This window comes from Protopterus annectens, chromosome 2.part1 (assembly GCF_019279795.1).
Source record: "Protopterus annectens isolate FY-2018-M chromosome 2.part1, PAN1.0, whole genome shotgun sequence".
Classification (NCBI taxonomy): Eukaryota; Metazoa; Chordata; order Ceratodontiformes; family Protopteridae; genus Protopterus; species Protopterus annectens.
In genome coordinates this window covers 1,930,694,752-1,930,717,208 of record NC_056729.1, presented here as the reverse complement: position 1 = coordinate 1,930,717,208, position 22,457 = coordinate 1,930,694,752, and the positions used below count along the sequence as shown (strand labels likewise).

Sequence of the window (22,457 nt, the reverse complement as noted above, 5' to 3'; positions counted from 1 at the left end):
TAATTCACTGATTAATTTATGAGGTTGGCAATTCACTTAGAAGTCTTTTGGGTTACTTAGGGAAAAGTACTTAATGATCCACTTACTCCATACCTAGAAAAAACATATGAACTTATGAACTGTCTAAAACAGATTACATTTGAGGAACATTTGTAAGAAACCTTAAATTCTGGGCACTTATTACTGGATGGTAGTTTATTCTGCAGGTCACAACCTAGGAAGACGTACTAGTACTTGACATTTGTAACATTTCTATGCACTTCATCAGTTTTCAGTCACAGAACATAGTTAAGTAAACATCATTCTTTCTGTTAAATAAACTAACAATTATCAGAAGCACAGCATAGTTTTGTTATACTGTTGAATATGGCCATTAATAGCGCACTCAGTTCTTTATAGTGTGGCCATTCATATGGAGTAAAGAAAGCCAGCATAGCTTATAAAATAAACACTGTAAATTTACTTTATAAATTGAAATAGAAGTTCAAAGGAATCCTTATGTGCTTTAGATAATTAAATATTTATTACAATAATCTCACTGATTTTAAACCGTTACCTGAAAAAAGCGAGATGGGATTATCTTTGATCTAGACACACCATGAAGATCTGTGGCTTCAAATCGTATGAAGTCAATTCCTTCTCTTGAAATTTGTTGTTTTATATGTTCCACTTGAGAAATTATGTGTACAGTATTCTGAATAGCATCACCTTGTATGTCTGAATATTTCAGACCATCTGTAAGGCAAACAATGTTATAAATTATTACAAAATTTTACATTCTTAAATTTCTGAAAGAAGTTAAAAGAGAGATAAATATATGGGTTATTCCAGGCACAAAAAAATGTTAAAATATGTTTAACTGCTAATGGGCTGAGTGGCTACCATTTGAAATACTGGGACCTGCATGACTGAGTCTGGAAATATGAACACAGAATAGCCTGAAAAATGAACTTTTATATATTAAGTCCAAGATGGACATGTCTCAGAATATTCCCTTTTCTGTGACATATGGTGATGTCGGAGTTGCTATATATTTAAGTTCAGGGAGTTGGGGGAGCTTGCTCCACTCCCACAAACAAGACTGACAGGGAAAGTTAATGGAGGTGAGTGATTTTCAAGATTCAGTCTTCTCCTGCATTTTCTATTTTCTTTTCAGTGTGTCTGCAATTGAAATAATGAGTACCGATATTTCAGTAAGGGGCTGGACTGAGTATACATATATGGGCTCTTAATAAGTAATCCTCTACTGAAGGCTGTTTCTTCATTCAGCTGAAATGTTGAGTGAGATTCCCATATGACTTGGGCATGGCATAACACTCCACACTGAGCAGTTACACCAGTGTCAAAATCATAAGTCAATGGGCCGGATTCACGAAGGCTTGCACGGAGTCTAAGAGTAGAGTAAGACTCCATGCAGCCAACATGTCTGCCGAGCGATCCAGGAACAGCCAGCAGGGGTGTGCAAGAGAGCTCCTAAAACTCCTCTTACACGGACTGGGCTAGGATTTGCAAATTACCTCATTTGCTGCAGAAAGTTATGCAAATGAGGTAAATTTGCGATCCAGGAAACCCTAACCTGTCCGAGTAAGAGTAGTGTTATTTGCAGAAACAGGAAACAGGAGTGCAGATAACTTGGAGAGTACCCACGAACTTGCTTCAGGCCAGTTAGAAAGAATTTTTTTTATTATTCCACCGCCAAAACACATACACCATTAACGCTTTGTTACACCATGCGTTTTCGTCCTCATTCAGTGGACTTCATCAGATGCTCCATTCAAACTCCTTGGTTACATTTATACTAATTCTAAAAACAGTAAACCAATGAAATTCCTTCACTTAATTCAAACAGACAAATAATCTCACATTTAGGCTCATAAATATTAAAAATGTGTACCTCCTTTCCACTCGTGGATGTTACCATATTTTAAAATATATATGTTATATACACTTTATTGAATAAAAATGTGTGTTTTTTCTAACAATTTTCCGCACAAATTCCCATAAAAAACTTTTTATGCATCTAAAATACTACAAAACATAGGAGAATGGGTATTTTACTATGAAGAAAAATGTTTAGTTCTTTCCTTTTGAAACATGTGTTTTCTTAAGCAACAGTGCCACCTTCTGTCATATCAGAATATTGCATATATCTTGTTTTCTTTCACAATTTAGCAGACCTTAATTTTAAAAGTGGTAATATAGACAGGTAATCATTTAAGCCTGGGGTCCTACCTGATTCTAAAGTTACTTGCCACCATAACTCCTTATACCCTATTTTCTCTTCCCATGGGCCACCCCTAATATCATTTTTAATTTGTTCCAGAACAAAAAAGAGGACTTTATAACCCTCACACACTTTAGAATGCTTAAATAATGCATTTGTTTCTTTCCTTTTTAATATATCATAAGTATATTATGGTTCGTATATTCTTCTCTTTAAAGTTCTCTCTGTTTTACCCACGCAAAAGGAATTACATTTCTGACAAATGGCAAGATATACTAACCCCTTAGACTCACAATTATAATACCCTTTACTTATTACCCATCTTTCCCTGCTTGCTAAGAAAATTCTTTCCTCATTTATAATATATTCACATTGGTTGCACTGTCTTTTTTGATTTAATAGTGACATTTTCGGATTCCGTCTTTTTTGATTTAATAGTGACATTTTCGGATTCCGTCATTTTTGATTTAATAGTGACATTTTCGGATTCCGTCTTTTTTGATTTAATAGTGACATTTTTGGAATTCCGTCTTTTTTGATTTAATAGTGTTATTTGCAGAAATGTACTCGGTTGTCAACTGAGTACCATTCTGAAAATAGCAAAACGGAGCCATGATAGCTCCAAATAAAGGATGCATCCAGTTGAGGAAGCATGCCAATGGCCAAATATACGGCCATTGGCAATTCTACCCATTGCAAAAAAAAAAAGAATTAATAAATTATTTTTACCTCAATCTCCAAAGTTTAAGCGTAATGCAGCATCGCGCAAAAGTGCTGAGCTGTAAACCGCCCCCCACCCCAAAAAAATATAAAAGCCAAAAATATGCATTTTATTATAAATATACATCTGCCAGGCAGGCTGAAGGCAACATGGCTACTGAGTAGAGGTTGCTAAGGGGGGAATCTCAGTCTAAGAGATGTAACCAAGCATTAGTAGGCAATTCTATGCAAATGAGAGTAAGGATAGTGAATCCCAATTTCACATGGCATATGAGCAAAGTCCGTGGAGTGTAAGAGTAGGATAAGGGGAGTATCAGAGTAGAAGATAGGTGACATCATGAGGGGGGTATGTATGAAAGAATGTAAGCTCATTGGAGCAGAGTGGCATGTTTCTCCTGTCAGTTACCCATCACTGGAATAGGCGTGTCAACAGATATCCTAGCTAAAGGCAAGAAATTGAAGATGTATGCTGTGGACAACACCAACGTTTCTTGTAGAAGTGCCTGCAACGTGTATGCACAATTGTGTGCGCCTGTAAAACTGAGGAAGCCTGTGTGCACGCGTGATCGCCTGTGTGCGCATGTTTAAGCCGGAGTTAGCAAGTGTAAGGTTGTTGAAACCTGTGTAAGTGCATTTGCACCTGTGTGCGCGCATTTAAGCCGGAGTCAGCAAGTGTTAGGCCGTGTAAGCATGTGTGCGCGCATGTGAGCTGGTGTACATGTGTTTGCGCTTGTTTGCACGGCGCTGCCCCCTGTGGAAACAGAAAGGGAAAAGGAAGCACAACAAATAGTAGGAAGTTAACCAAGGAGAAGTAGTAGAGCTAGGAGGTGAAACAAATCAGAATCAGCCAATTACACAGGCAGTACACTAGCCCAGCCCAGCCCAGCACTTAAAACTCTGCAAACAACTTTCCACTATGTTTTTCTCAGAGACACTGCAACACTGCAGTAAGCTAATAGAAGTGAAAACTGAAAAAGCTTTACTGAGACAAAGAAATGTTACGGGCTGCCATTGCTGTTATAAGGCGACATATGCAACATGCTGAGGGTGGTGACAATGCGAATGCTGCTGAGCAACCCACAGTGAGGAGACGGAGAAGAGTGTACAGGCCCAGAGTATCCTACCAGGGGCTACATGAGCCTGAGATAGTGGAGCGCTATAGAGTGGACAGAGACCTCATGCAGCAAATTGTTGAGCTGTGCAGGCCACGCCTCACACACAGAAACAACAGAGGGGAACCCATTCCAGTGGAAACCAAGGCATGTGTTGGCCTAAGAATACTAGCAACAGGTACCTTCCAGAGACCAACTGGTGATATGTTGGGGATTTCACAGGCATCAGCATCCAGGGTACTGCACCAGTTCCTGAATGCCATGTCAGCACATGTCGGTGATCATGTATATTTCCCCAATTCCCGTGAGGTATTGGCCAGCAATATGCATCTTTTCCAGCAAATAGCGGAATACCCTGAGGTAGTGGGTGCAATAGACTGCATGAACATATACATCAAAGCACCAGCTGGTGTGCGGGGTAGGGTCTGCTTTGATGTATTTGTTTCCCCTGCATCAACTGCCAGGTCGCGTGTGATGCCCAGGACATAATAATAAATGTGTGTGCTGGCTGCCGTGGAAGCTACCATGATTCCAATATCTGGCATCTGACACAGCTGTACCAGACATTTGCCAATGGGGACATCCCTCATGGTCACCTAGTGGGGGATGCTGGATATGCACTGGAGCCGTGGCTGATGACACCCATCAGAAATGCACACACACCTGAACAGGAATGCCATAATGAGGCACACGCACAAACACGAAATGTAATTGAGCGTGTGTTTGGGCTGATCAAGTCATGGTTCCGGTGCCTGGACACATCTGGTGGAGCCTTGCAGTACTCACCAACTACATGTACCCAAATAGTCATGGTATGTGCTATGCTACATAATATGATCCTCGAAAACAGCTGCAGCAGGAGCAGCATAGGGCTGGGCCAAACAGCCCCCCACCATTGCCAAGGCTATCACAGGCTGAGCATGACTCAGAGGAGGAACAACCTGAGCCTGCCCCAGTAGGCAGAAGGAGGTGTGCCCAGTATGCTTTGGCATTGGCAAAGAGGCAACACATAGCATATACACTGGCTCAGTAGGAACCCTGGAAATGATACCTCTCTCTGACTCACACATATAGTAAACGGGGTGTCCAACTTGATACTACCTGTTGTCAAACATGTACAGGTAGTGTAATATGTGCATCCGACATAGGCAGCCCTGCAGCACCACCTGAGGCATGATTGCCATGTTTTAAGCAATATAAAGCAGTGCTAAACAGCTTTAACTTCTATTTAGTATATGTAAACAAAATTGCATGCACTAAGTAGCACAACTTTGGGCAATGTTGAGCAATATTGGGCAGCGTTCATCAATGTTGGTTAACATTGAGCAATGTTGTGCAAGTTAGGTCAAAGTTGGGCATAGTTGAACAAAAGCAGGTAAACATAGTCATATTTGCGTTACTGTTCCTTAAGCAGTCTGGTCTGCCCAGTATGAAAATATGAAGCAGTGACAGTCTTCAAACCCAGGGTACTGTGCACTATAGTCACAATACTGAACCACTAAACCATGACAGTATTTCACTGGTCAGCCTGTATAAAGAAATGTTGGTAAGTCTATGCAAAGTGTCTCCTGGAAACCCCGCAGGCACAGCATAATCCCTGTAGAGTTATGACACAAAGGTGAGCCCTGCAGTAAAAATACAACTCGATTTACAACACACATATAGTATAAATGTTAATATTGGGCATGTTCACATACATCAACAAATGTAGTGGACTTCACATAGCAACATATTGAAAGTTCACACTGGGCATGCTCACACACCTGAATAAATGAGGCAAATGTCAGCCAACAACATACTGAAAGTCCAAACTGGGCATGCTCACACACTTAGGCCATGTCCGAATACAGCAGTGGGCCACACATATCAGGCAGTTGCATGTGTTAACCCAGGAACCTCTGACAATTCATCAGTCCTGACTTGTGCACACAGTGATATGACAACAGACACATATATAATATATTGGAACCCTGTCATAATCAAATATGTACTACAGATACTTAGGTTGGTTATAGAAAGTTGAAAAGCAAAGGAAAAAAAAAACGAAATCAGTATCATCAATAAACAATGTGCACTCCAAACACTACCCAGTCCAGGTCATGGAAAGATTATCTGCGCAGGAGTCCATACAGAACCATGACACTTCCTTCAGCTATGTCATTAATAGCAATGTACACTCATATATGTCCTGACTCAGGGCCAACTGGAAATGACTGACAATGCCAACATCCTGTCAGACAGGCCCATACATACATACCCACCTCCCACTGACAAAAGGCCCATTCATCATACCAGGATATATCACATGTAGAATTTGTAAACCGCTCCTTCCAATGCTGAAAACATGGCATCAGTTGGATTACATTGTGCCCCTATATGTGTCATAAGTGAACTGCAGAACAAACAGTCCCTGCAGCTGAACAGTCTGTTAAGCCTCACCCTCTCTACAGGATATGAAACTGTTGAATGGGTTACAGCAACATATGGCACACTACACAAGTGTTAGTGCACAACAGACCATGGGAACTATAGTCTTATAAGCCGATGAAGTCTGATCTGAAAGGCCATGGAGTCCATCATGACTGAAGTCAGAAACATAGCTATTGGAAGCCTATAAACACACAACCCCACCAACTTTGGACTGTTCATGGGCAGATCATGTTTCCCAAACCTGTTAGACTGTTTGCAAGGCAGGCAACCAGGACATACATCAATGAAATGAGCTACACATGTCCCACATACACTTTGAAAAGGCCTTTTCCAGCATCCCAGACACATGTCGTATCCACAAAATAAACAACCTGTGCATAAATATATATTGTCATTAGATGGATTGGCAACTGTGCCACAGATAGATCACACAAGATAAGACTTGTGGAGTCCTGTTCAAGCTGGTAACACCTGCTGTACCCCATGTCTCATAGGTTCATAGGTTCATAGGTTTATCCTAGGCTATCTCCCCTAAGGCATTTATAAGCCTAGCCCAAATTTTTGTGGCTTATGCCACCCCTTATATGAAAAAATACTGTGCCCATTAGTTTGTTGTGCCTCTGTCCAGCAGTGACACAGAGATGATTCCCGTGGTAAACCTACGATCTCCCATCCACAGGTCAAGATTTCTCTTGAACAGAGCCAGCGAGGTGCTCTGCCTCACATGGACCGGGATTTTATTCCACAGCATAGGGAGTCTCTGAGTGATAAATCTATCCCTCCAGCACGTCCTATTTATATCCGTGCTAAGGTTTAAGTCGCTTGCTCTAGTGGTTTTGGTGGATTTGGATTTTTGAGGTGGAGCATGTCCATTAATTCGGGTTGGACATGGCCTTGTATGTCAGGCACATGTCACCTCTGAGCAGATGGTATGCGACTGAATAGAGCTGGAGTTTCTTCAATCTGGCAGCATATGACAGATTTTGGAGTCCCTTTATCCTTTTGGTGAGGAACTTTTGGGGTCTCTCCAATTGCTGCAGATGTCGGGTGAGATACATCCCGAATGGGGCATTGTACTCGATCATTGGTCTGATAAGTGAAGAGTACAGGGGAACAATGACCTCACTAGATATGGATGTGAATCCCTTCATGATCAGGTGGGCAATGTAGAAGGTGTTTCTAACCACATTAGCAACGTGAGTGTCAAAAGAAAGGCCACTGTCAACCTGGGTCCCCAGGTCCCTGATAACCTCTTCCGTGCTTAGTGGATTGCCACCTGTATGGTAGCTTGGGGTTACCTTGTTTTTCCCGAAGGGTATGACTATACATTTTTTGGCGTTTAACTTCAGGCCATGGCTCTGGCACCAGCTATCTGTTTCCGTGAGTCCCTTCTGAAGGATATCCGTGTCCGATGCACTTTCCACTATGGCGCCCAGTTTGCAGTCGTCTGCAAACTTTGTCAGCCAAAGTCCTCCCATGTTGGCCTGTACTTCTGAGAAGTAGATGCCGAACAATAGGGGGCCAAGGATCGAGCCCTGTGGGACACCACTTGTGACCGGCTTGGAGTCTGACATAGCGCCAGCAACTCTAACCCTGTGGGTTCTGTCCTTAAGCCAGTTTGCAACCCATCTTGTGACATATGGGTTTACATTTAAGCTGGTAAGTTTTGCTACAATACCCGAGTGGGGTATTGTGTCGAAAGCCTTTGCAAGGTCAAGATAGGCTGTATGGACTGCCTTTCCCTCATCAATGGCCTTGGTGACTGTTTCGAAGAAGTCGACCAAGTTCAAAAGGCATGATCTTCCCTTGACGAAGCCAAACTGGGTCGGGTCCAATGTCTGCAAGTCCCCTATATCTTTGTTTATGAGCTCCATTATGATCCTCTCCATAGCTTTGCAGACTAGACTTGTTAAGCTTATGGGGCGGTAATTACCAGGGTCCATAGAGGCACCACCTTTGTGGAGTGGGACCACAGTTGCCGTACGCCACTCCTTGGGCATGTATCCTGTGGTAAGGCTGAGATTAAACAGCTGCCTTATGTGCGGGTTTAATTCCTCCTTTAGCTCATGTAGCACACAGCCGGGGACACCATCCGGTCCCATTGATGCTGTGTTTTTAGCTTTAGAGAGAGCAGCTTTCACCTGCGCATTTGAGATGTCTGGGAGGCTACACTCCGCTGGGATAGTTATCTCTCCTTTAGGGGGGAAAGGGGGGTGAAGTTTGCACTGAACCTGTCTGCCAGTATGTTGGCAATGTCTGTGGGTTCAGTGATTTTTTGTATCATTTTGAACTAATTCTGAGCATATCTGGGAGTTTCCACCCAGGTTCCTAACATAGCTGAAAAAGGCCTTAGTCCTCAGTCCTGGGATTGCATAAAACAAAGTGCACACACAGTACTATGTCTAGTCTGATGATGTCAGTATCCCACAAATATAGCAGTGGAAGTGAAAGCTCACAATAAAGCATATAGCGTGTTGTGTTAATGCGTATCTCTCCAGTATTATAACATAGTTAGGTAGGGGTTTGATTCCTGCAATTGGGGGGTGTGTGTGGGGGTATGTGTCTGTGTGATTTCCTTTGAGAGTATTGCCCTTTTTGGAGACTAGGCAAACACCTTAAACATGTTATATTCCTGTTTGGCAGGTCTGATGATGTCAGCATCCTACAAATATAGCAGTGGAAATGAAAGCGCCCAGTAAAGCATATAGCGTGTTGTGTTAATGCGTATCTTTCTAGTATCATAAGATAGTTAGGTAGGGGTTTGAATCCTGCAATTGCTGAATGTTTGTGGGGGGTGTGTATGTTTCTTTGTGATTTCCTTTGAGAGGAGTGCCCTTTTTGGAGACTAGAAAAAACACCTTAAAAGTGTCATATTCCTGTTTGGCAAGTCTGATGATGTCAGCATCCTACAAATATAGCAGTGGAAATAAAAACTCCCAGTAAAACATATAGAGCGTCGTGTTAATGCATTTCTCTCTGCTATCATAACATAGGTAGGTTGGGGTTTGAATCATGCAATTGCTGAGTGTGTGTGTTATACTGTTGGTCAATGTGTTGTGTGTTTAGCTTTTACTACTGTATGACATAGTATAACAACAGTATGTGCATTGCACACTTCAGGTATCTGTGTGGCAAATACATATATGTACATGTGACCTCAATTAGTTCATAGGTGTGAAACCTGCTTTGTACATGAATACATCTGTTACCTATGACAGATTGTGCTGCTGCTTCTCAGACCTTCAGTCACATATGTATGTTTCTGCAAGGCCAGTGACTGTAGTGATCTGTGGCCTAGGTCATGTGTGTCACACACACCCATGATAGTTTCTATAGAATAGTGGGAGTGAGGGTTCATGCCTTGGGTATATTTCAGACATGTTCAAACACAACAAAGTCTGTCAATAATGGACATTCATTATAGGTGTACAACAACTTTGTGGATATGCATACAGACCCCTTATTGATTATGTGATACACCGGGGTACTTCAGAATACCTATGGAAATGTGAATACCAAAGGACAGATGACATAACATTTGGTCGTATGTACACATCGGTACCCGTTCTACATGTTTGGGGCTACTACCTATGTGGTACTGTTGAGATACAATGTTTAATAAATGTGGATGGCTATGCCATATTTGGCTTACAGCTTTACAGCATGGGTTGGACAACAGGTATCTGTCTGTATGATACCCTTGTGGAGGATAAGTGTCTCATCCGGAGAATGCATTGTAGGCCACTGTATGCATTTCCAGATGTGGACAGACATATCCCTAGTGTGTTTGCTTGTACATAAGAGGGCTATATGGCAAAAAGGAGTGGTCCCAGGAATGGGTGGTGGTCAATACCACTGGTTACTGGTATAGTATAGTACGGACGGATCCAAATGCTACTGAGTTACCTACATCTGTGTGTCAGTTGTCAAGACATCATCTAACGATTGGTTATAGTCAGGCTGTTGAGGTTGTGTACACTACCAGAATGCAAACCAATGACAGATAGTAACAGTATCACCCACAGCATAGTGTCAAACCATGTCATACAAACATGTGTACCCAAGTTAAAACATATGTGTATTAAAATGCATACTGGCCAACAATAGAAACAATGAAGTCTTGACACTGTGTAATACAGGGCATGTCACCCTTCCCATGTGTCCACTATGCATGTACATGCAGACAGTGCACCTCCACCATGTTCACAAATGTACACCTGCAAATCTGTACTGCACACATCACACACGTACTGTCCACTCACCAACACATGCTGCCAAAACTACACACATCAGCCAAGTGGCACATGGGCGGACAATATGTTCTTGGAATTAACACTGTTGTAAACAATACTACATTGATAATCATAGCTTTAATGCATCATGCCTGCTCAGATATACCTTCAAGGATATCATTACACTGTACTGTTGACAACATGCTAACATTGCTACACTGCTATAAAGTCACCCTGTGCTTCAGCACCATGTTAGTCTGTTCCTGCATCAATGTTACAGATGACAGGAGGTGGCACAGTTTCATCATATGCACAGGGTGTGTTGTTGGTTTGCCAGAGCCCGACACTGACCTGTCCAATTGACATGTGTGTGTGTGTGTGTGTGTGTGTGTGTGTGTGTGTGTGTGTGTGTGTGTGTGTGTGTGTGTGTGTGTGTGTGTGTGTGTGTGTGAGGGACAACAGTACAGCATGGGTCAATGTTGATGTAATGTGTGTGTGTATGTGTTAGCCCTAGGTGTTTGGATTATGTGTGTGTGTCTGCATGCACACAGTTCCACCATGTGGCTGCCATATACGGGAGGTTGTGGGACAGCCACAGACTTTACCTGCAAGGCTGTACAGATCACCGTCTCTGGCCATGGACACAGTACCTGTGCCTGGCAGGGGTGCAACGGACAGTATTGGGTACTAAGCCAGGCTGGGTACTATCATCAGAGGCAGAGGGATGTCGACTGGACCCATGTCCCTGCTGGGACTGGCCAGAGCCATGTGCACATGGTCTTCTATAACGGTCTATTGACAGCCCTGCTCCAACATTGCTGGGGCTGGTACTGCCACTATGGGAGTGGCTGTGACTTGTGTGTCATCCGCGATGACTGACAGCTGATGATGTTGCTGGCATACGTCCACATCGACGTCTCGGCCATCCTGCACTGCCCTGGCACATGGACATTACATTGCGGAGGACATCTAATGTCTCGCCCCAATGTCTATCAATGACCTCGGTGTAGTGACGCACTGCACCCGCAAGGTCACGGATACTGTCATTGATAGTGGTGTTATGGGCCCTCTGCGCCCTCAGTCCCTGTCTGGTGTACCGTTCCATACGTGCCTGTGCCTGCATTACAGCCCGGAACATACCTGAGGTTGTAAGACCTGTGGGGGCACATCTGCCAGTGGCATTATGACCAGCAGTGCTCCCATGAGAACCCTTGGACATCCGCCTATGTGGTACCATTCCAGGAATCTGGGTATGGCTGCTGTGAGGGGTTGCATGTGCCATAGATACCACACTATCCTGGTCAATGCCTACTGTATACTGTCCCTCAGCTAAGGTCATTGGGGCAGTACGAATGTGTGCATAGATGGTGTGGAAAGCTGTCTACTGTTGATTGGCACAACAATGACAGACTCTGTCAAACCTGCCTGTGCCACAACACATGTTTCATCATCTCCACTATTTGTGGCACTGTCTTCAGGTTCCCTGCTGCACTCAACCAACACAACCTCAGCACCTGTGAGAGTGAGTCAGGAAACACACTTTACAATCTGTACATGATGTTAGCACACATGCACACATGCACACATGCACACATGAACACATGCACACTTGCACAAATACACACATGCACACATGCTCACATGAACACATGCAGATTTGCACACATGGACACAAATACACTACTCACTAAAGTAGACACACACACACACACACACACACACACACACACACACACACACACACACACACACACACACACACACCCACCAACAGCAATCCAGAACATACCCATTAGTGGTTGATGGTGGAGTACAGTATCACAAGCCAAAGAGCCCTATCACACGTGTCAGCATGCAAGATGTGTGTTGTTCAACAGCATGCAGTGCAAGTGTAGAGAGTCTTTGTTAATAACAGTATACATGTGTTTGATGCATGTGTGTTGCTCAATGATTGGCCTCACCCTGGAACACAATGTGTAAATGGACACAACACTGCTGTGCAAGTATTACATGATTTCAATGTCCTGTGCACCATCACTCACAGGAATACATACCATGGTTGGCTGCACACAACTGTCAGGTGTATAACAATGAATGCTATGTGTTGTACTGTAATTACTGTAACTGGATGTAATGTAGTACCATGAGCCATCATCAGGCAGCATCATGTTGTCACTCAAGGCCACTAATGTGTGCCACACTGGCAACTATCTTGCTGTATCTGAACTGCAGCACTGTGGCTACATTAAGCATTTCACAGGTAGTTGTTACATGGGTATGTAATGTGTTCAACAGGGAGCATTGCCTAACATGAATGTCTTGTTTGTTGAAGAGATTTGCTACGCCCCATGATAGGCATCTACCCCTCAGGTATAGTATGTGTGCTGTGTGGATGACATTTGGGATACTGGAGTCTGACATTACATACACCATTTGTATCATATTGACATGTACTGCATATGACAAGGTGGTGTATGTTGTGTGCATGTGTATTGACTCTGCCTATACAATGTTCACTACAGTGTACCACAATTGTTTGGGATGCTCTGTATATAGCATGTGTTTGAGGCAGCCACTCATGCTACTGGGATGGGCATAGTCCCACAGAAAACATGCAGAGCGTGCATTATGTGTAGGTGTTGTACATATGTATATGGCCTAAAACACACCTATGACATGCACATGTTATTCGCCATATGACATGTAGAACACTCACCAGCATGGGTCTGCTGTCTTGCTGTCACACCAGAGGGACCTACAAGGATATGAGACAGTTTGTCAGTGTCAACAACTGTGGTATTGCTGCTGTGACTTTGCAATTTTACAGTAGTACAATGGCTGACAGTCACAGGCATACAGATTATGTTCAAAATTATCAGTATTGCACAACACCAGGCTCCACATTTTCCAAATACACAGTACACATCTGACATATGCATGTTCTAACAATCGAGCTAACAGTAGTCTACAGATATGGCATGTTACTTGCACGCTCCGAGTGAACTTGCTGGGTGACTCCGGCCTCCATGATGACACATGTTTGTTGTAGTGGTTGGCCAGGAGCCACCATGCTGAGGAGCAGCTTTTCCACTCTGGTGAGGGGCGGATGTGATGCAGCACCACCACCTGTGGCAAGCTGTTGTCTGCGGACATCAGAGGCATGTTGCTGGGCATGTCTGATTAAATCACTGCAGTGATGGCATACCTGCTCATAAGTCCGGTTATGCATGCCTACGTCATTAACCCAATGGACAACATCCTGCCACAGTGCAGTGCGCTCATGCTGGTCCTGGCTGGTTCTGGAGAACAGCAGGGTGTGATGTTGTACTAGTGTGGATATGATTAATTCCTCCTCTTCAGGGGAATAGGCAGGGTTACGATGATGAGACATGTCCCTGGAAGACAATAAAACAATTATTGTGAGCAGGTCTTGTGGCACACTTAACATTCTAAAGAACAGATATCAATGAAATGCCATATATAGCAACCTGTTGGCTGTCAGTAGATATACACTTTTAATACCACACATCAGTGCTCAGCCCACAACTGCCTAACAGTGCCTGGCACGTTCAATATATTAAACCATGTTCTGCACAGCAACAAAGTGAAACCAGTATGTAAGACTATACAACAGCACATGACACAGTGTATGTGACACAATGCACCACCTAGCCACAGGAGGTATATATGAAGCTAATGCATACAGAAATTTGTCATCCATTGAAATGATTGTACAGTACAGTTACAGTACTACCAGTACACCACACTACTTGTTGATAGCAAACCCCTAAGTAACATATGTGCACATTCATCAATATAGGTGGCATACTGCTGTACTACACTATATATGTTGCTAGATATGCACTTATATCCTGTAACACACATACGACCCATGCCATGTTACAGGCATACCCACACACACATCAGACATACCTACAAAACACAAAGGTATGGCAACCCAGATGAGCTTTACCTGTGTACTATACAGTACTGTGTGTCAGCACTTACAAAACCTTATGCCTGAGGTATGTAATGTGTGGGGACTACAGGTAACAAACAAAACAGTGTTTCAAAGCAATGTGGATATACACCATACTGTGCTGTTTAGGCCTACAGCCACAGGTAGTACTACAGTTAATATGGGATTTCTATTCACTAGTGTTAACAATCAATGAGCATACATGTACTGCTTTAGCCTACAATGGCACACTCCAGTCAACACCATGGGACTATGTCACACCGTAACTTTTGCTGCCTAGCAATAGCATACATATCTATTATGGGGATCAGTGCTAGAACACTACATACCATGATATAAACATTTACTCACTAGGCTATCACACATATACACAACGTTGACACATTCACCATCACACTCAGTCAACCTCACATAGCAATTAATGCAACATGTACATGCATGTGTGTATCAGGTCATAGGTAGCTCATAGGCTATTAGGCATAGGGCCTATAGAAGCCTAGCCATACGGTACCCTGCTCTTCAACACCCATGTAATTTAAGTTCATGTGCCCCTGTCATGCAGAGCCACAGAGGTGATTCCCGGGTTGTATTTCCTATGTCACATCCATTCATCATGATTATTCATGACGACTGCTAATGAGGACCTTTCTTTGCTATTGATAGGTAGTTAGTTCCAGGGTATGATATGTGTTTGAGATGAGAATGTACCAGTCCAGCATGTTCTGCTTTTTGACGTTACAAGGTTTAGATCAGTACAGTGTGTAGCTTGTAGGGATATTGATCTGTTGACATGGAGCATGTCCAACACCTGTGGGTTTGGCATAGCTTTGTATGTTAGGCAGCGGTTGGCTGTGGGTGTGCGGTATGCAACACAGTGTAACTGTGGTTTTGGAAGACAGTCTGCATAGGGCATCTGTTTGGGTCTGGTAATACTCTTTGTGGTGTTTGTGCCTGGCATCTACACTTGCTGTAGATGTCTTCTGAGGTACATACCAAAAGGCCCATTGTACTCTATGATGGGTTTTATGACTGATGAGTAGACTGATGAGTAGTATGACACACCTTTTGTGATGACATTTGGACTGTACACAGTTTACATGACTAGTGTGGCACTGTGATTATCAAAAGGGACACTACTGTCCACCTGTGTCCCATTGTCTCTTATCACACTTTTGGTGTTGAGTAGACTACCACCTATGTGGTAGTTCATGGGTACAGGCTTTTTAACAAAAGGGATGGCAATACATTTACAACACTGAGCTTGAGCGTACATATAAACATCCAATGGTGTACATATAGATTTACATGTAGGCACATATACAGTCCACCTTTCATGGTGGGAATATCAATTATGCAAGGGTTGAGAGAGATACAGTTATGTAATAATATTGCACAGTGCATGCAGAATGCATTGAAGGTATTCTCAGCCCATGTATCTTTAACAGGACTCCCTGTCTGGAAGACTATAAACTTAGCAAATCATACCCACTGCATTTAAACACCACATGTCATATACCAGCACTTTATGCTGTCTTGTTTGCCACACACTACAACCTACATGAAAATATGCACATAACAACTTTCACCAACATATATATGTCCACCCTTCACAAACAGTTGCAGTATGTACCTTGCTCTATGCACATGTTAAGATGCTAATATATCTGATACATAAATATCTCTACATATGTGTGTGTGTGCCATACACACACAAGGTACACACTGTTGTACATCTGTAGACCTCATGGATTACCTGTTGGGCCTTGCTACAATATGAACAGTTGTCACATGTGTGCATGGCAGTAATATTACAGGGAGTATTTATAGCTGCTAATGCTACATTACTATACTAGCCTAGTACAGCAGCTGCCAATGCTAAGCTACACATTATATGACTATCATGCATGTGTTACTCTGTCACATCCATGTTTATATAGCTGTTTGCACTACTCCCCTAGACAGCCATTATACACAGTACTGTACAGAACATAGATGACCCGATCGGATGTTTGACATTAAATGCTGAGCTACATATGTCACAGTTATGTCCCACTGCACACAGCTACACACTAATTTGTCCATGGCAGTAGTCATGCATGGCATCAGTGCATACATACCTACTGCTGCCACATATGCATGTTTCAAAGTATTTACAGTACTATTCATAAACATCTACTACTTGCTGGTAATCACATTTCTGTTACATACCTGTTTGTCACTTTCAGGTCCGAATGTTTTTTTTTTTTTTTACAAATTTTTTTTTTGGTGTTACCTAAGTAGAGATTGCTTCTACTTAATTCCCTTTGCTTATTAATTAAGTTTTTTTTTTACTTAATTAATATATTTGTTTGCTGATTCACTCGAGTATTTTTACTCAATTAAACTTTTGTGTTATTAAGTTATAACTAGTATTCACTCATCCACAAGTTCTGTGAAGCTTTATCATGTTCAGTGTAATGATTGCATGTGGGGATAGCAAGTACAGTCTGCTTTTATAGGTATCTGCACATGTGCATGTGATGAGTGACCTCTGCACCAATTGGTGCCCAGCATTTGGTAAATGCATACAGACTGCTGTGTGGTAATTACAGTACTCACTGTCATAGCAACCCAATGCTATAAATTGCTAGTAGACGTAGCCCTTTCAGGTTTCCAGAGTCGGGCCCATGCTTGTTTGCTGTGTACACTGTTGTTTAAGTCAAAAGGTTGGTATACTTATATCTAAAGCTAGAGGTGTAGACAGTGATGTACATGTTGTACTCAGACCTGACTGTTGCCACTTCCAGTACAGAGCTATCAGTGTAGAGTATAACTCAGCCCTACAAATGCTTACACAAGATATATGTAAGTATGTAGTTTCTTTTCTACTTATGTAATTGACTGCCATACAAAAGTAGTTCTTGAGAAGTATTCATTTGCACATGAACTGTTTGTGGACTGTTATACTGTGCATATTGATGTACTCACTTCTGCAGTGTTTGCTTATTTTTATTGTTGACATTAGCACAGGAGTCTCAGGTAAACTGGACATTTCCACTACTAAGTATGTCTACATACATCCTTGGTTGACCCTAAACACACGTATATTTAAAATATGGGGGGGATGCAGACATACAAAGAGCATTGCGTCTTATTGTGTGAGTGTTATCTTACTCGACTTAAGGGATTGGTGTGTACCTGTTGGTTTATCAAGGCAGGTGGTCTGCCTGCATAGTTCCCAACTGTGAACCTATCCAGATGGTAGCCAAATGTTAGCCTGTTATTCTTTGTTTGTGCAACCCACAGGTGTTTTCAGCACTGGTACAATGGCATTGTTACAGTCAGTTGCTACCAGTACATGGCTAGATCCTTTGGTATTTCTGTGTTGTACTCCTACATTAGGGTATGCTTGTGGAAGTCCTCACAAAGCTATTTGCAGAGTGTGTAACAGCAGATGAGCTGATATGCCTGTGTGTTTGTGCCTCTGCCAGGTCTATGAAACACTCAGATACATATTTGATTGGAGTCAGGGATAGGTAGTTTAAAGTGAGGTACACCTTCCAACTAATAGAGACAGTAAGTGTGGACTTGAATGAAGCAGTGCATATGGATTAGTACTCCTTTTATGAAGTACAGGTGGTGTCTACTGTTATTATTGTGATTATTCATTGTGTAATACAACACCTCTCTGACTAATGTCAGTATATTTCAGAGGGATTCAGAGGGACACAGCTAAAATATGTTTCACAATCAGGAAGTATGGCCTCTGCCCTAATCAGATATGCCAGTGTTTGTGCTGCTATGATACTGTGTGGGGGGTTGTAAAGTGCCTCAATAACATTATTTGCTGCTAGAATGGCTGCTTCTATTATCACAGTCATGTAATGCAATTCCACAACAATTGCTGGTAAAGATCCACAGAACAAGCTTTGTGTTATGGCCTTCCTATTTTTCCTTTACATTCACTCATTGTTTTGCATGATATATTTATTTCAGCACCAAGTTATTATATATCTGCTGTGGCTTAGTGGCACTTCATGCAGTCAAGTGTATCCAAGGTCTGGGGTTCGAGACTGACAGAGGTGTTTTATTTTGCTGCTGAACAGAACAAGGGCCCTGACATACAGAGTGATTAAGGCAATTTTAAGCAGTTGTAAGCGGGTTTGCATGACGCTTAGCGATGATAAGCTTAGCGCACACATGAGCACACTTGCTCAAACCTGCTAACTACTGCTTAAAAGTGCTTACTCCCGCTAACCCCCGCACTAATTTCTTTGAAAGAAAAGAAAATGGGGAGATAGGAAAGTGGTGTAAAAAGGGGCACAAAGAGGGAAAGACAGTGGGGAAACCAGCTCGGGATGTGCAGGACAGGTGTAGGGAAGGTCCATAGCTGCCTATTTCTTTACCAGTAACAGCTGTGCATATGTTACAAATTTGGAGTGAAATTTGAAACCTTTCACCCCTGAGAGAGGGGTGAGGACAACAAAGTATGTTGTACTGCCAATTCTAATTATCAGTTTACATGTCCAGTAGATGTGTGCAAAATGGGCAGCTATGTATGGGGCGTAATTTTTTTGTGGGAACAGATTGCCTTTTTTTTTTTTTTTTTTTTTCAGGTGAGAGTGGAATGTGAGGTAGAGGAGGAAGTAGGTATATTTGGGGAGGTAGGTTGGGGAGGTAAACAGACAAGACAAACAAGACACATACAGGGGCAGAGTATGACACATGGGGTGGATGAACACAATTGACGGGGGCAGATGTTTGGAAATCGCAAGCCCATGAGCCCACAGATGGTAACAGTGGGACTGAGATCCCCACCCATGGGCAATCACCACTGCACCTTTACAGCCCCGGGGGTGGCTGTGCTGGGGGCTGCATAGGAGGGGCAGGCTCACCCATAAGTCGCACCACTCTCACCTCGAGCTGGCGTAGGGGATCAGTGACTAAATGCTGGATCTCCCTACGCACCACAAACTGGACCCTTTGGAGGGTGACAGGTGGCCCTTTTCCGCCCATGCTTGCAGGGGGGGGGAATGAACCCCATCCCCTGCAGCGCTTCCACCCAAAGGTGGCACAGGACCAATGGAGGAGGGTAGCCCGGGCTGGGCACCAGACCTGCTGGTGCCAGGTGCAATCACCAGCTGAAAAGGGACAGGTGGGTTCGCTGGGACCGGCCTTCCCATACATTCTGCGATTAGGTGTGTTTAATTAAAACATAGACAACAGCATTCCAAATTAGTTGTAACAGCATGCAGTAATATTGCCATTAACCCAACACACCAGGGTTCCAACAGTTGAACAGCAAGCATAACACATGCATATATTGAACGACAGTAGACATTACAACAGCATGCAACAGGCCACCAAGATTGTGGGGTTTGAACAGGGCACATACATCAAAGAAAATGCAGATTTTTATAGAACAATATGACATATGTCCCAATAAATGTTTTGAGATTAGACATACCGATTGAGGTGTGGAATTGCATTGTTTATGCACATACAGTAGGGTGTAAAAAGAAACCTCCATTACCATCTTATAAGTACTTTTAGTCTACACTACATTCCTATTGACTGCAGGTGTATATCCCCTACATGTATTATTACACTTGCCAACATGCATTAGATTGTGTAATGGGTTTGGCTAGTTCATTATATACCTGACCTATATCTGACATACTAACTGTCCAAGATGCAGATGTTACTGCTACATAGTTATATTTTATTTTTATATTTATGTATCTACATATCTGGATGCGTTCACGTGACATTTTCAGTTAAATTTCTACAGAACCCTACATTTCATGTAGCGCACTCACATTTCTGGGGAACACCTTGACAAGCTACTCGTGTGCCAGATTTACCTATGCATGACAGCCATTTACTGACTGTTGAGGACTGTATATATGCTGCACAGCTACTGGCACTTCCTTCATCCATTTTATATGGGACTGCACAACTGTGGGTTGACAGCACTTAATACAACAGTACTATTTATTTAATGCAAGGGTACAACAACATTTCAAAGTAAGTGACACAGGCACACTCCAAGTATTATACCGTTATTAATTACATTAAACACTCTTTCCTACAGGCTCTCTCCTTTATTTGATATTACAGTGCATACGGAAGACCTATTCAAGACATATGATACCTTTATTGATAGGTTACAGCACTCTTTTTCAGGCTCGCTCACTTATTTTATATGACAGTACATGCAGTAATAATATTCCAGACTTATTTTACCTTTAGTAATGGGTTACTACACTCTATTTCTGGCTCTCTGACTTATGTTATATAACAGTACATGCAGAGAAATTATTCAGGGCATTTTATAGCTGTATTATTGGGCTACAACACTTTTTTCATGCTCTCTCACATATATTATATAACAATACATGCAGAATAATTACTAACCTGCCTGGTGGTGCAGCCTTAGCAGCCTATCTGCATAGGCTTGCTGATTCACAGCATGGACACCTGCAGCTGTGAAGTAAATGAAGGGATATTGAGACATACCTATCCATTATTTAGACTATATTAGCATGTCTTACATACTGCATTCCATGGCTACCTACTCAGTAGTGGGGCATCTTGCATATGACGGGCCTCCTGGATCCATTGGGTTAGTAGGTCCTGCTTCCATCTCTTCAGGTCTGCATGGTGATAACGGACCTGCTCACCAGTCCAAGGACGCCTGTGGCACTGGTGAGATCATGAGCCAACCGGTTCCAAGCCTCTGCCTTATACTCCATTCCTTGGAACTGGCCCTGCAGGAGTCGAGACTCGTGATGATGGACTAGGAGCCAAACCATGTATTTTGACTCCTCTATACCCCAGCATTGCGCTCGAAAGTGAGTACCCTCTCCAGCACCAGACATTCTAACTGCAGATGGGAGCTACAATCAGTTATGGCGAGTATTCCCAGCTATGGAGCTTAAATATACCACATTTCTCGCACTTTTTTGTGATTGGCCATTTCTGAAAATTCTCAGCTGACTGCAGACCTGCTTAGCAATGGTTAATCTACCATTTATAAGTATATGTATGTTAACAGTGGATGTTTATCCTAAGCTGTCATGGCTTAATGGTTCACTACTTTAATTATGGTGCACAGTGTCCCGGGTTCGAAACATGTCATTGCATTTTATTTTACTACTGTCCAGACAGGCTAGGGGGGGTGTGGCTGTGTTTAGGCAACTTTGCTCAATGTTGCTCCACATTGCTCCACGTTGCCCGACGTTGCTCCACATTGCCTTACGGTGTGCTGGTTAGTGCGGTGCGCAGCTCTGCGCAAGCTTATTGTGCTGGGTAAAGCTCTGCTTAGCTGTGGACAACTATATTGCATTGGGTAAAGCACTGCTTAGCAGTGGGCAACTATATTGCACTGGGTAAAGCGCTGCTTAGCTGTGGGCAACTAGATTGCGCTGGGTAAAGTGCTGCTTAGCTATGGGCATTTATATGTCAAGATCCTTCTTACATTTCTATATATACATTTTGTTCACTGATACATAGGCCATTTCAATGCTTTTTAGTAATATTTTAGTCATATATGTCAGGAATTATTACATATGCTAATTTAAAACATAAAATTGAGAGGGGAGTGGTGGGACTCGAACCGTGAATGCCTTCCCTTTGTGCTAAGACTCTCCCACTATGCTATTGCTATTTGGCTTGATTTGCATAAACATTTCTTATTATGCTCTTCAATGTCGACCTTGCTAACTTTAGCTAAGCTATGAGCACACCTGTGCAAACACGCGCAAATACGGGCAGCTATA

General features: G+C 42.7%; 1 protein-coding gene across 1 annotated transcript in view; it reads right to left on the bottom strand.

The window, feature by feature from the left end:
* LGSN (lengsin, lens protein with glutamine synthetase domain) overlaps nt 1-22,457 on the bottom strand; it is a 334,413-nt gene that overhangs the window by 37,536 nt on the left and 274,420 nt on the right. The window contains exon 4 of the mRNA XM_044063647.1: nt 557-735. Within this exon, the coding sequence (XP_043919582.1) occupies nt 557-735 (179 nt within the window). The remainder of the gene's footprint in view (nt 1-556; nt 736-22,457) is intronic.